This window comes from Microtus pennsylvanicus, chromosome 12 (assembly GCF_037038515.1).
Source record: "Microtus pennsylvanicus isolate mMicPen1 chromosome 12, mMicPen1.hap1, whole genome shotgun sequence".
In the NCBI taxonomy this organism is placed as follows: domain Eukaryota; kingdom Metazoa; phylum Chordata; class Mammalia; order Rodentia; family Cricetidae; genus Microtus; species Microtus pennsylvanicus.
The window spans coordinates 33464949-33478517 of NC_134590.1; the positions used below are offsets into that span (position 1 = coordinate 33464949).

At 42.5% G+C, this 13569-nt stretch overlaps 1 protein-coding gene across 6 annotated transcripts in view; it reads left to right on the top strand.

Moving 5' to 3' along the window:
- Atp8a1 (ATPase phospholipid transporting 8A1) overlaps positions 1-13569 on the top strand; it is a 209148-nt gene that overhangs the window by 111329 nt on the left and 84250 nt on the right. For all 6 annotated transcript variants that reach the window (XM_075943172.1, XM_075943171.1, XM_075943169.1 and 3 more), the window contains one exon: positions 9828-9966. In XM_075943172.1, the coding sequence (XP_075799287.1) occupies positions 9828-9966 (139 nt within the window). The remainder of the gene's footprint in view (positions 1-9827; positions 9967-13569) is intronic.

Here is a 13569-nt window from a genome sequence, read left to right on the forward strand (position 1 = left end):
AATTCACCATGCATATAATTTTTAATATTATGAGCAAGTATGTTACTCAAGATTTTTTCCTAATATACTATACAAAAACAGTTTGGGATGATCTATCTAATTTCATTCCCCCCAGAAGAATCCTATTAAACCCGTAATTTTACTCTCTTTCTTGCTGTTGAGAAAGTAGATTCCCGGGTCATTTAAGTTACTTGATACAGGACATAGATCCATGTTAGTCAGCAGAACAGGGATTGAAAACAAAGTTCTGTCTTAATTCCAGTCTCATGTTAAGAGTCCATAAATTAGACTGCCAACTCAGTTTAGAAGAAAACAGAGTGTGTAAAAATATTGGAGACTTGAAAATCAAACATAATCAAGTGGCAGTTGCATAGTCATTAGCCCAGCATTGGGGAAGGACTGGACATCAACTTACTCGGGAGTTTTCCACTTAGCAAATGAGGCAGCCCCTACTCTTTGTGGTATACTCTTAAAATAGATAGATAGGTGGATGGATGGATGGATCCCCTACTCTGTGGTATACTCTTAAAATAGATAGATAGGTGGATGGGTGGATGGATGGATGGATGGATGGATGGATGGATGGATGGATGGATGGAACCCCTACTCTTAAAATAGATAGGTAGATAGATAGATAGATAGATAGATAGATAGATAGATAGATAGATAGATAGATAGATAGATAGATAACATACGATTTTCATGATTTTCCCTTCAACTTATGATCTTAGTTCGAATGCTCATGATTTCCTGTCATTTCTGGTCACATGCTCCCCGTTTCTGGTATGACAGCTCCCTTTTTAAAAGCACTCCATGGTAGACTTTCCTTCAACACTGGGCATCACTATCTTCTGACCCAGATAAGATAGATGAGTTGTTTTGGAGAGCTACACCCAATTGCTTCTCAAAGTTTGAGTCTTTTCAGCTGGGTGTGTGAAGTTCTGGTCTTATTTGCTAAGTTCTTAGTTTTATGAGTTCAAATGTGATTTCTGTTCAGAAAAAAAAATCAAGTTAAAGCCTTTTTCTTGGCCTTGGAAGAATTAACCAGTTGCATGATGTCTCCAGAAGCAGCCAGCAAGTCGTTCCAGTGAACTCATGTCCTTGGTTTTAGTCCTGTAGCCCAGCTTACACTAAAAGGGAAAGACTAGGAGCTCCTTTGTAAATGAAACTGCAACATGGCGTGCTAACGGATGCTGAGAAGCAAATTCCCAGAAGCCCCTGCTTCTGCATAGTACAGAACACAGAAAAGCCTGGCTGGCCCTGAGAAGCAGTTTGTGGTATAGCTCTGAGCATTCCAGCCACATCCAGATCCCAGGATGACTGCAGTTAAAACTGAAAAACAGTGGCCTCTTAACTGACCCCTGAGTCACCAAGCTTCAGTGCCAGGCTGGCCACTTGTGAACTTTCTAGAATGCAGAACTGATCTCGTGTCTCCCTTACTGAAAATTCTTCCCCACATACCCTTTTGGCTTTGTCATTACCATAACACATGGGCCCTTCAGCCTTCCTTCCCTGGGGCCTCTAGTCTCATATTCCTCCCCACCCCGCTACATTGCATGTATTGTTCTTGTACTGGGTAAATGACAGCTTCTCAAACAAGATCTGCTTCCTCGTGGCTCTGTCTTTGCATGTGTAACCTGTAATTAGCATCCCTTTTGTTTCTTCACGTCTCCTGGCTGTTTTCCTAACTCTTAGTTCAGTGTTTAGGGTTAAAGGAATTCAAGCTTATGTCATATAGAGTTTGTTTTATTATTTTGCTTTTGGAGTAGCCATGCTAGGCTGGTACTTCTTTCCTGTGATCATCAATTATGATCATTTGTAAGTACAGAGTGCTAAACACACCAGTGTGTGTGTGTGTGTGTGTGTGTGTGTGTGTGCGTGTAATCAAGGATGTATGTGTGGACGGCAGAGGACAGTCTTGGATGTTTTTCCTCACATGGTCTCTCACTAGCTTGGAACTTACTTGATTGGGCTAGACTGGCTGGCCAATAAGCCCCAAGGATCCTCTTGCCTCTACCTCCCCAAGCACTGGGATTAGAAACACGCATCTTCACCCAACTCTTTTGTAGTTTTAGTTTTTGACATGGATTCTGGGGGTCCAGCTCAGGTCCTCCTGCCTGCCTAGCAAGCACTTTATCAGGGAGCCATCTCCTCAGTCCCCAAACATAGCATTCCTGTAATGTGACACAATGTTTCTCTGGTGGTAACTCTATATTGTAGTTAAGAAGCCTTTCCTGGAGTTTAGGATTGCACAAAGGGGGAAGAACCTGGGAATGGAAGACCTGAAGCTAGGCCTAGGAGAAAGGCAGATGCTAAACAAGCAAACAGCCAGCGTATTCAACCAAGAAGACTCGGGTGTAGAGAGGGGCCACTGCAAGCCTTCTATATCCACAGATCTGCTAATGCCAGATCAACGGCCGCACCTACCCTCTGCCCATTTCTCTCCATTTGTTTACGTACTGTCTTTGGCACTTTTTATGCTATCATGATAGAGTTATGTTGCTGCAAAGAATTGTGACCCTTCAAACCCCGAACTATTTATTATTGTTTAGAGAAAAGCAGGTTGGCAATCTGGCTCTGACCAGCAGATTTTTTTTTCAACCTTAGTGGAGGTTTTATTGTTGATGTTTTTATAGATAGTCATATAATAGATTTTTCAATAGTCAAAATGTCCTTTCAGAGAGACGAAATCAAGTTCTATCTGATGGCTCACACCTTTAATCCTGCACTTAGAAAGCGGGTGGATCACTGAGCTGGCAGCCAGGCTTGTCTCCATAGAGAGTTCCAGCAGTTTTTACAATGAGGTCCTCAAACCAGCAACACTATGGGGAACTGCACATCCCCAGGCCTCCCACGAGCCCCATCAATGAGAAATCCTATGTGTGAAGCCCAGGGTGTGCCACTGCACCCCTAGAGGTTCTAATGCCTGCCAAGGTGAGAGCGAGGCAGGCAGAGGTTAAGGGAAACAGGCATTTCCGATAAGTTTTTTTCCCCCCATTTTGAGATAGGATCTCACTCTCAAACTCCCTACATTAGCCCCACCTAGTCTCAGATCCACAGCAGGTCCTTCTGCCTTGGTGTGCTGAGTGCTGAGATTACAGTCATGAGCCACCAGGCTGGCTTGCTTGAAAAATTACAATTCCTCGATGGAAGGAACTCACAATTGTATTCCCGATATCTTGCTCTGATCTCCCTGCGTGGTGTCATGAGTGAATGAATGAATGAAGAGTGGATGAATGAGTGAAAGCGGACACGAGTGTGCCTGTGCACAGCAGCTAATCCCTAACGGTGAAACCGGATCTACATGTGTAAGAGGGAATCAGGCGTGATTCACCTACCAGGATGACTGGGAACGGGGCAGGAAAGCATCTTCAGGAGCAGAGTACTGCTCCAGGCAAGTGTTTAAGGGACTGATGTCAAGTCGGATTCCATCCCGCTTGGCTCCTCTGGGCATGTTGCTCTGTTGCTCTCCTCCTGATGTCATGGCTCACCTGCTCCTCTCTGAATCCAGGTAGTGTATTTGATCCCCTGAAGTCAATAACTCCCGATCACAAATGGGAACCATTTACCGGGATCTGTAGCCTTCTCTGTGCTTTGGCCATGCTGGGTGCTTCTCCATCCTCGCTGTCCTACCATCAGCCTCTTTCACGCTGACACTGGGGCTCCTGTGTCTTGCTTGGTTATGTTTGTATTTCCTCCAGGGGTAAAGCTCTGCATATCAGTATTGAATCTTTGTCTTCAGAGAAACGGATGCCCAAACAGACCGTGCTGCATTCAGAAGTGCGTGTTGACATGAGTGTGATTATTGTATTGTTCTCATTCGAAAACATAACACAAATACGGTATCTAAGCACTGATGACCTACTTGCTAATATGAAAATGCAGGTCACATTGGAGGCCTGTTACTTAGTAAAGTATACATACATTGAGGGGAAAAACAATGTTTCTATATCCACCTTAATATGTGTTACCGAAATATACTTGGAGTTTTTAAAGATTCTATATGAAAGTTTTTACTTTCACTGAGGTAGAAATTTTGCATTTATCTCCTTTTAAAAAAAAAGAGAGACTACATACTTTAGAAACATCTAAAGAAAAAATGAGATTTTTGAGGGCTTTTGTGGGTAATTAAGTATTATTTCACGACTTTTCTGTGATAACTAAATGCGCATTATGTCAAAGAGTCATCAACCTGGCCCTTTCTAACTTTTGGCATGGTGACATTTTGAAAGGAAAATTAGCGTTTAGGCTTTTTTTTTTCCATTCCATGAATACCATGGGAATTTCCTGGTGTTTCAACACATTCTGAATATGTAATTCCCACAGTGGCCATTAATGGCCATCTGTGTAAGGTAATACATATTTGGGATGAAATTGATTACCGCCTGAACACTTTGGTGCCACGATCAGGAAAAGCACGCAAAGTTCACATCTTTTCTGTTCTAATGACGGCTGTGTAGCTAAAGATATTAATTTCCGAAAGCAAAACAGCCTATCAGTCAAGATCCTAATCTCACAATGAATGCTGAGAGGAAGGAAAGGCGTCTGCAGAGCCCTCCACTCACGGTGGAGATTGCCGTGCTCAGGGCACTCAGGATAAAGGGACACAGCAGCCTCTGGGGTGTAGTGTGTCTTCACACCTGGGTTAGGACCACTGTCGTTTTGCTGAAGACTCAGAACTGGTCATGACACCTGTAGAAACTCCTGTGAGAAGAGCCACCTTCCGCATGCTGGCCTGCTCATCACCTTTCCCCACATACCTGACTGGCCCTACATCTCTGCTTCTTTATATTTTTTGTGCCTAGGTTAAAATGTTTTCCTTTGCCGTATAAAACCAGACTCTTGCCTTTTTTCAAACAGGATTTCTTCATGATCTCTCTGGTGAAGTCATTTTATTTTTATAGCTTTGTGTGTGGTAATTTGTACCTATATACTTTCTGAGCTCATTTTCCCCCCGAGAGTAGAGCTGGGAACTACACAAATGTGTATGTTTATACAGTTCTCATGGCTGTGTCCCGTATCTTAACTCACACCAATTATCTAGTTACCCCGTGTTTTGTGAAACACATTACGAAAGGTAATCTTTTTCTAGTTTAGAAACTTTCAAGGCTTTGTCTCTGAACAATCTCTGTGATTATTAAAAGACCTTATCAAGCCCCCATAGAAAATTTAAAATTTGAACAGAGCTCTGTCTTTATCCTCGAGAGGATGTGAGCCGGAATGATGTAACTGCAAATGCCTTAAAGTAGATGCAAGAGCTGATGGAGGCACTGTGCGCACGTTGGGATACGGCAACACTGATGCTGCCTCGCTGACAGTGAGCCTTCCTGCCTCTTCTCTTTGACCTCAGTGATAATTATTCATCAGGGTATGATAGATTTCAAATCTGCTTCCTATTAGAGATAATAAAATAATACTGTCTTCTTTTTTTAAAAAAAAAAGAATTCTTTTTGTGTCATATACTAAATGTCACATACCAGGTGTGTCTGATAGCTGTTCAGGGGACTTGGAACATACTGACAATAAAGAGGTCTCAACGGTAGCAATATTTTGGAACATTTGGGTTTGGATTCTGTCTTGTCACTTAGGGAACATACCCAGTGCTTACTCTCAATGTCATTTGGATGCAAAGATAAATGATGTGATCCTGTATTTCAGCAATCCTTCCAGAGTCCCACATTCTAACACCTGATTGTAACATAGTCAGACATGCTCGGGACCAAAAGTGTTTCAGAGTTAGTTCTTGTTGTTGTTCGTTTGGTTTGGTTTGGTTTGGTTTTCTTCCCAGGTTTGGAACTTTGTCTACATAATAAGATTCTTCAGAAATGAGACCCAAATCTAAATATGGACTTCATTTCTTCCATATACCCCTCACTTACAAGTCTGAAAGTAATTTGTGTTATAACTGTCCGCATCTTGTTGTACCTACACTTTGACTGCCACCTGTTACCTGAGGTTATGTATTCCTTCTCACTTGTGGTATCTTGTTGGTGCTCAAACACATGCAGGTTGCATGTCATTTCAGGTTCTTCCATGGTACGTGTTCAATCTGTATGGTACGTGAAAACATGTAAGAGTTAGCTGAACTCTGAGCAGAAAGGGAAAAGAAGCAGTAACTTTGAGTTTGGCTTCGTTGTATGAGTCAGGTGTCACTAGAGGAGGCACTGAGGAAGGTGAGGAGCTATAGCTATAAACATACCATGCAAGCACCTTTCATACACTTGGCCCTCGGTGTGTCCCTTGTAGAAGAGGCTATGGACGAGATAATTTAGCACTCAGTCCCACCCATCCGTCTGCCTTGGCATATCCACCATGGAGGCTAGAAAAACTAAATGCATAATTGGTGACAGCCTTATAACATAGACTGGCCAACTGGTTTTGTTTGGAAATATGTTGGAGTGTGGAGAAACAGTTGTTTTCCAAATGAGAAGCAGATAGATTTGCTGTTGACTCCTTGTTCTTGCCTTCAGAATTGCCATTTCAGTTGTTCCCAGGGCAACCACTCTGAGACATTAGGAAATGAATTGTGGAGTTGAATGTGGAGATGTGGTTGAATTCCCAGTCACTACCTACCTCACGCCTACTTATGGAAGGAAAACCAAACCTTCTCCTAAGTCATTTTTAGAGTTTCCGCTAGAAGCATCCCGGGCTGATGTAGGCATAAACTACCTGCAAGTCTGGCATGTGCTCACAACATGTCTTACTGTTAAGTCTTGGTAGTTCTTGCGATGTTGCATAATAACCAGACCTGTCTTGATTATTGCATTTCTTATGATAATCTGTATTCAGTAACCCTTCACTGTTGTACTTGTTTTGAAACACCATAAGCTTAATAAACGTGTGTGTTCTCATGGCTCCATTAGCCAGCCATTCCTCTATCTCCCTCCCTCTCCATGGCCCTTATTCTCTGAGCTACAAATATTGGAAGTAGATTCACTCTGCTGTCACATCCAAATACTTAAGCAAAAGGAAGGGTTGGGTGTCTCTCATTTTAAATCAAAATCTGGAGACTATTAAACTAAACAAGGAAAGTATATCTAAAGCCAAGAAAGACTGAAAGTTGGTCTTTCTCACCAAGTAGCCTAGTTGTGACTATCATTCTTAAAGGAAGTTAAAGTCCAGTTCCAATGAACACATGAATGATACAAAAGCAAAACAATATCCTGACAGTGATGTGGAGACCGTCTTTGTGGTTTGTTAGGAGATCAAACCTGCTAAAGCATTCCTCTGAGCCAAAGCCTAATTCAAAGCAAGCTCTTGGCATGGGTGGGTCTGTGACAGAATTCTCACTCTCAAAACACAGCTCTTAACCTCTTCAATTCTGTGAAGGCAGATAGGGGTGAGGAGTGTAGTTCAAAGCCAACAGGTTGGCTCAAGTGCTTTAAATGAAAAGGCCATCTCCATACATGGAAGTTCCAAGTCCTTCAGCAATTGCTGATGCAGGAGCTGCAACAAGGTATCCAGAAGGTCTAGTGGAGATAGTTGATGAAGACTTCTATATCAGCAAACAGATTTTCAGTGAGGATCAAGCGAGCTTCTAATCAGAAAAAGAAGCCACCCAAAGCATTCATAGCTAGAGAGTAGAAATCAGTGCCGGACTTCTAAGGGACAAATTGGGACAATACAGCTGGTAGCTAAGGTAGACCAGTACTCATTTGCCATTCTGGAAGTCTTTGGGCCTTCGAGGGTTATACTGCAGTGAATCTCCTCTGCCTATGTCCTGTATATTGGACAGCAAAGCCTGGGTGACATATCTGTTTATAACATGGCGTGCTGGACATTTGATACCCATTACCGAGGCATACAGCTTGGGGAAAAAATAATTTAAAATATTATTACTCATTGACAGTGCACCTGGTCAGCCAATGATTTTAACAGATTTATAAACATAAGAAGATTAATGTTTTCATGCCTGCCAGCACGACATTCACTCTGCAGCCCACAAATCAAAGAGCAAGAACGGCTTTTAAGGCTTATTACTCAAGAAATACTTTCTGTAAAGGATGTGGGTGTAGTAGTGATTCTCTGATGGATCTGGGTAAATTGAAAGCCTTTCAGAAACAATTCACCATCCTAGATGCCTAGATCCAATTCACTGGATGAGGGAAAAATAACAACACATTAAAGGACCATGGAGAAGGGTGGTTCCAGCCTTCAGAGATTCCTCTCAGGGATTCAAGACTTCCGGGAAGGGAGTAACTGCATATGAGGTGGGCATAGCAAAAGAACTAGAGGCTGCAAATAAATTTCTGTAGTCATATGATAAAATTTTAATGGATGAGGGGGAAAAAACACAAGTAAACAAAGCAAAACTGCTTTCTTGCAGTGGGATCCAAGGAGGATGCTATGAAAATTGTTGAAATAATAGCAGAAGATTTAGAATGTTCTAGAAACTTGTTTGGGAAGACAGTGGCAAGGTTTGAGATGACTGAGTCCAACTTTGAAAAAGTTCTACTGTGGATAAAAGGCTGTCAAACAGCATTGCATGCTGCCGAGAAAACAGTGCCTGGAATGAATTGACCACGTGGCAGATCTCATTGTCTTATTTTAATTGGCAAGCCTCCTCAGCTGACGTGTCAAGAGCTATCAGCATCAATCAAGGCCAGATGCTTCCCTGGCAAAAACATGTTGATCCTGAAGGCTCGGGTGACCATTAACATTTTTAGCAATAAAGCATTTTGAATTAAAATACTTGCATTGTTTTTTCATACATGATGGCATTACATACTATATAGTATACATAGATAGATAGATAGATAGATAGATAGATAGATAGATAGATAGATAGATAGATAGATGATAGATATAGTGTAGTATAGGCATAAGATATATTTACTGAAAGAAAACAAAAAGTTGCCGTGAAGAGACACCACGACGACAGCAAGTCTTATAAAGGAAATACCTTTAATTGCGGTGGCTTACATCTTCAGAGGTTTAGTCCATTATTAGCATAATGAGACATGGTGGTGTGCAGGCAGACATGGTGCTGGAGGAGGAGCCAAGTGTCCTACATCGTGACTTGCAAGCAACAGGAAGTGGTTTGTCTCACTAGGCATGGCTTGAACATATATGAGTCCTCAAAGCCCACCTCCAATACAGTGACACACTTCCTCCAACAAGACCCTAAATACTCCAACAGGCTATACCTCCTAACAGTGCCACTCCCTTTGGGGGCCATTTTCTTTCAAACCACCACAATTGTGGTATTTCAGAATCAAAACTCGCAGCATCCCTGAGGTATGAATAAATTCACTATATTAGCTTTTATGGGAAAGATCGCACCCAATACACTAGAGTCCTGTGATGATCTCACCTTCCAGCACACAAATCTAAAGCCACGAGGAAAACACTCAAACTGGGTTTTCTTAGAGACTCACGCTGTCGCTCAGCTTATTGTTCCCACCTCCTCATCATGTTCGGTTCTGTTGGTGTGTGTTTCCTGACACTGCATCAAAGTGAAATTTAATCTCTTTTTAAACAGGTCAAGATCGTTTCTCCCTGATCTGTTTCCAGTAGCCACCTACTCCTTTTTAGCCGACTTTTTAGTGCCCCTCATTTTGGGAGTGGGGGTCAGGTTTGTTTTCATTTTATGAATCAGATCCTTACTTTAGAAAGAGTTAAGGTAATCCTGCTTCAGGGAATGTCATTCTCAGCCAAAAACAACTGGATTAAAGTCAAGGATCCTTAAGAAAGAAAACAACAGGATAGCTGGGATTTATGCCCAAATCCTTGAGTTACCTTTGTCTCTAATTTGAACATATTTCACATTTTGTTCTTAACCAATAAAGTAGTTTTCCCCTTCAAATCTGTAACACTTTTTCCCCCAGAATCTTCAGCTACTTGGAGCTACAGCCATCGAGGATAAATTACAAGACCAGGTGCCTGAAACTATAGAAACTCTCATGAAAGCTGACATCAAAATATGGATCCTGACTGGGGACAAGCAAGAAACTGCCATCAATATCGGTAATTCACCCCACTCCAATTTTAAATCCTGGAACCTTCTAACAGGCCAGTGTGTTTTAATAAGATGAATTAAAGGTGTGGTAAAACCCTGATCTGGGGACACTGAAGACAGGGACTTTGGTCATGAGATAGTTAATCTGAACAGATTCAAGAAGGACAGGGCTGTTGGAAAAACAACAAAGCCAGTCTCAGTGGACCTCGGATCCCTTGCAAGGAGCCCCACCCCCTGACCTGGAGCAGGTACATGACATCATTGCCCTTTTCCCTAGAGAACGTCTCAACTTTATGTGAATTCTTATATCTAACGTACTTAATTCTAACAGACTGAAATGTGTGAAAGGGTCTCTTCTAAGAAAGCCTCTTCCTATTCCAGAAAGGAGATTATGTCAGACTGTCCCAAGGGTGGTGTCTGGCTAGTTTCGTATCAGCTTGACACATGATAGAGTTATCTGGGAAGAGGGATGTTGTGGAATATTTGTTTAACTATGGAAAGATGTGTTGCTCTTCTACCTTGCCTGCCTAAGACACTGATTGGTTTAATAAAAAAGCTGAATGGCCAGTATTGAGGGAGAAAGTATAGGAGAGACTTCGGGCAGGGAGAGTAAGGAGGAGGAGGAATTTAGGCTCGAAGAGAAGAAAGAAAAAGAGATACCAGGGAAACACAAGAGGCCAGACAGACAGACACATGGCAGGAAAGTAGGACATACTGAATGAAAGAAAGGTTAAAAGCCCTGAGGCAAAATGTAGATAAATAGAAACAGGTTCAGTTAAGTTAAAAGAGCTGGTGGGACAAGCCTAAGACCAAGCATTCATAGCTAAAAAGTCTCTGTGTCTTCATTTGGGAGCTGGTTGGCAGCCCAAAGAAAAGCTTCTGACTTTGGAGGCACGTTGCTTGAGAAAACGCCTCCATCAGTTTGTCTGTAGACAAGGCTGTAGGGCATTTTCTTGATGGATGGTTGATGTGGGAGAGCCTAGCCGGCTGGAGTTGCTACCCTGGCCCACAGTCCTAAAAATTTAAGAAAACTGACTGAGCGAGCCCTGGGGAACAAGCCCGTAAGCAGTGTTCCTCTACAACTTCTGCTTCAGTTCCTGCCTCGTCCCCAATTGGCTTTGGGTCAAGGTATTTATCACAGCACTGGGAACTTAACACAGACTGCTGGTAAGAGAAGTAGATGCTATTAACCAAGACACCTAGTCCAAGGGCTAGAGTCTCCCTGTGCCTCTCACTCAACCGAGCCACCTTCTGGGGAGAGAATGCACTTCCCACTTGTGCTTTCTCACCTGCTGAAATAAACCCTGACACCTTGCTTGCTACACCTGTCCCCCAGTGTGAATTCTTCTGGAACACAAGAGCTGAGATTGCTGCTATAGCTGGGGTCAGAGAGAACACGGGAGGAGGCCACCTCTCCTCATCCATAACAAGATATTTTGAGACATGATATCCCAAGGCTCTCAATGCGTAGTGTTATTAGGCTCACCTATTTGTTTACGTGTGGCCCCAATGCCCCCCTTTAAAGTTGCAGTGGCTTTGTGATCGCCACACCAGCTCGTACAACCACGCATGCACTCTCAGACACTGCATCTTGCTGGAGGAACGTTTGATCCATCAGTGGCCTATGAATGTAATGTTTTTGCAGCTGTCTTTCAAAGTCTAGAAACTGGACCGCTGGTGTGTTTATGGGCCAGATCTACTTGTTGTGGCCAGACGTTTTTCTGAACATAGGGCTCTCCGTTCACTTTCATTCTGCAGTCAGTTCCTAATTTTTTTGCAAAATGTTTGTATTAGTTCTCTCGAGCTGCTATAAGAGAGTATCACAGACTAGGTAGCAACAGAAAGGTATTTCTCACATTTTTGGGAAATAAAAAACTGAAATTTGAGGCGATATAAGATGACACAGACCATAGCAGGCCACTTCATTTAACTTTAATCACCGCCTTAAAGGGCCATGTCCATGTGCAGACCACAGTGGGGAGAGTCAAGGCTTCAGCACATACATTTGAGGATGGAGGAGACAAAATGTGATTCGTAATACAAGTCTCACAAAGAGGAAAGTATTTGGTGTTGTTCAAAACCTGTAATGCTAATAATATGGAAAAGGAAGAATCTTTTTTCCAGGTTCAGTAACCGTGGATAGATGGCCCAAACACTGTAAGACAAAGATTCACTTCTATATACTGATCATGAACATTACATATGAAACTCCCCAGAATTGAACATGCATGTTATACATAGCATGGAACCACACCCTTAGAAGGTTGTTAAGATCTCTTCATCTCAAGTACATTTAGCTAACAGCGCATTTTAGTTTTAGCAGTCACCCTAAATTGTCCTTAAAATATAACAGCTATACCATAAACATATAGTAAATTTGTATTAGGGCTCTCTAAAGGAACAGAATTTGTAGAATGAATAATTCTATGATCATTATGCATTATATATGTTACATATAATAAATATATATTCATAGTATATATATATTCAGTCTTAAAGTTTTGTTCCTCTAAATATAGAGACACAGATATATAGATATATAGGAATTTATTACAGACTGTGGTCCAACTAGTCCAACAACGACTGTCTACCAGTGGGGAGTCCAAGAACTCAGTAGTTGTTCAGTCCAGCCCACAAGGCTGGGTGTTTCCATAGGTCTTCAGTCCATAAGAGAATCCCAAAGAAGTGGGCTCTGATGTCAGTAAAGCTGTGAACTTGCTATTGAGGGTGAGAGCAAGCAGGCAAAAAGCTTCCTTCTTCCATTTCCTTCATCTAAGCTGCCAGTAGGCTGTATGGCCAAGATTAAATGTGAAATCTTCCTACCTCAAATGATCCATAGTAAACATGGGTCTTCCCACTTCTAATGATTTAATTGAGAAAAAAAAGTCCCTCACAGGTGTACCCAGCTGCTTGGGTTTTAATTAATTCCAGATGGAGTCAAGTTGACAACCAGGAATACCCATCACAAAGTCTGTGTAAGTAGTAGAGATTTTATTTATTGAATTTTTTTAGGTTAGCATTCAAGCAATGAGCAGGCACAGGCTCAGCCTGGCCTACCGGGTGAGCTCCAAACCAGTGAGAGGCAGATGGCACTTGAGGGATGGTACTCGTGGTCAGCCTCTAGCCCTGCATACATGTGCATGCATGTGCATGCATGTGCATACATGTGCATACATGTGCGCGTGCACACACACACACGTCATATGGGAGGAGAAAGGGCATTGCACAGAGGGAAATCAGGAAGAACTTGCAGAAGGTGACATTTGAGGAAAGACCTGGAAGAGGAGGAGGAGTTTGCTGTGGGTAGCGAGGTATCGACTGCCCTCTGCTCCAGAGAGAGCCCCGGTGCTGAGGGGGAAGCCAGACAGGATGGCAGAGACAGGCCTTGAAAAGTCTCTGGGTTTGCTCTGCGTGACAGGGAAGACATAGGATGATATTCCACAGGGAGAGACATGATGGGCTTCCTGTGGACACAGACTGAGTGCAGAGTGAAGTCAGTCTTGAGAAGCCAGTAAAGCAGCAGAGTAGTCAGTGAGGACACTGCCACAGTGACCCAAGGGCGTGTGATGGTGGCTTTGACCAAATGGCAATGATGAGAGGTAGCTGGTATT